At 63.1% G+C, this 350-nt stretch overlaps 1 protein-coding gene across 1 annotated transcript in view; it reads right to left on the bottom strand.

The window, feature by feature from the left end:
- The window catches only part of DFNB31 (deafness, autosomal recessive 31), a 90,084-nt gene that overhangs the window by 803 nt on the left and 88,931 nt on the right, over window positions 1-350 (bottom strand). Inside the window, 1 exon segment of the mRNA XM_009888092.1 lies at window positions 189-311. Within this exon segment, the coding sequence (XP_009886394.1) occupies window positions 189-311 (123 nt within the window).

Raw genomic sequence — 350 nt, 5'->3', positions numbered from 1 at the left:
CAAGCAGAATGATGCCTGGGATGTCTGGGGAGATGCAGGGCTATAGAGGGGGAAAGCACACCTCCAAAATCCTCCCTGGGACAGGGCTGCCACCACGTTCTGGCCATGGCTGAAGGGCTTTCCTGATGTCCAGAGGAGGAGAGAGACGGGATGCGTATTGAGTTCTTCCCGTTCTCAGCCTGCCTTACCTGGATGGTGACGATGCGGGGCAGCGGCTGCCGCGTGTTTGCTCCACCCTCGATGGCGATCCCCAAGGTCGGTGCGCTCTTGGACACTCGGATCAGACACGACGTGGGTTCCAGGAGCCCCGGCTGTGGGGAGAGACGGCAGCGCCGCCGAGGGGGGCCGGG

Source organism: Charadrius vociferus, unplaced genomic scaffold (assembly GCF_000708025.1).
Source record: "Charadrius vociferus isolate BGI_N301 unplaced genomic scaffold, ASM70802v2 scaffold56, whole genome shotgun sequence".
Classification (NCBI taxonomy): Eukaryota; Metazoa; Chordata; class Aves; order Charadriiformes; family Charadriidae; genus Charadrius; species Charadrius vociferus.
Note: the sequence above shows the minus strand (reverse complement) of the source record. Positions and strands in the feature narration are given on the sequence as shown.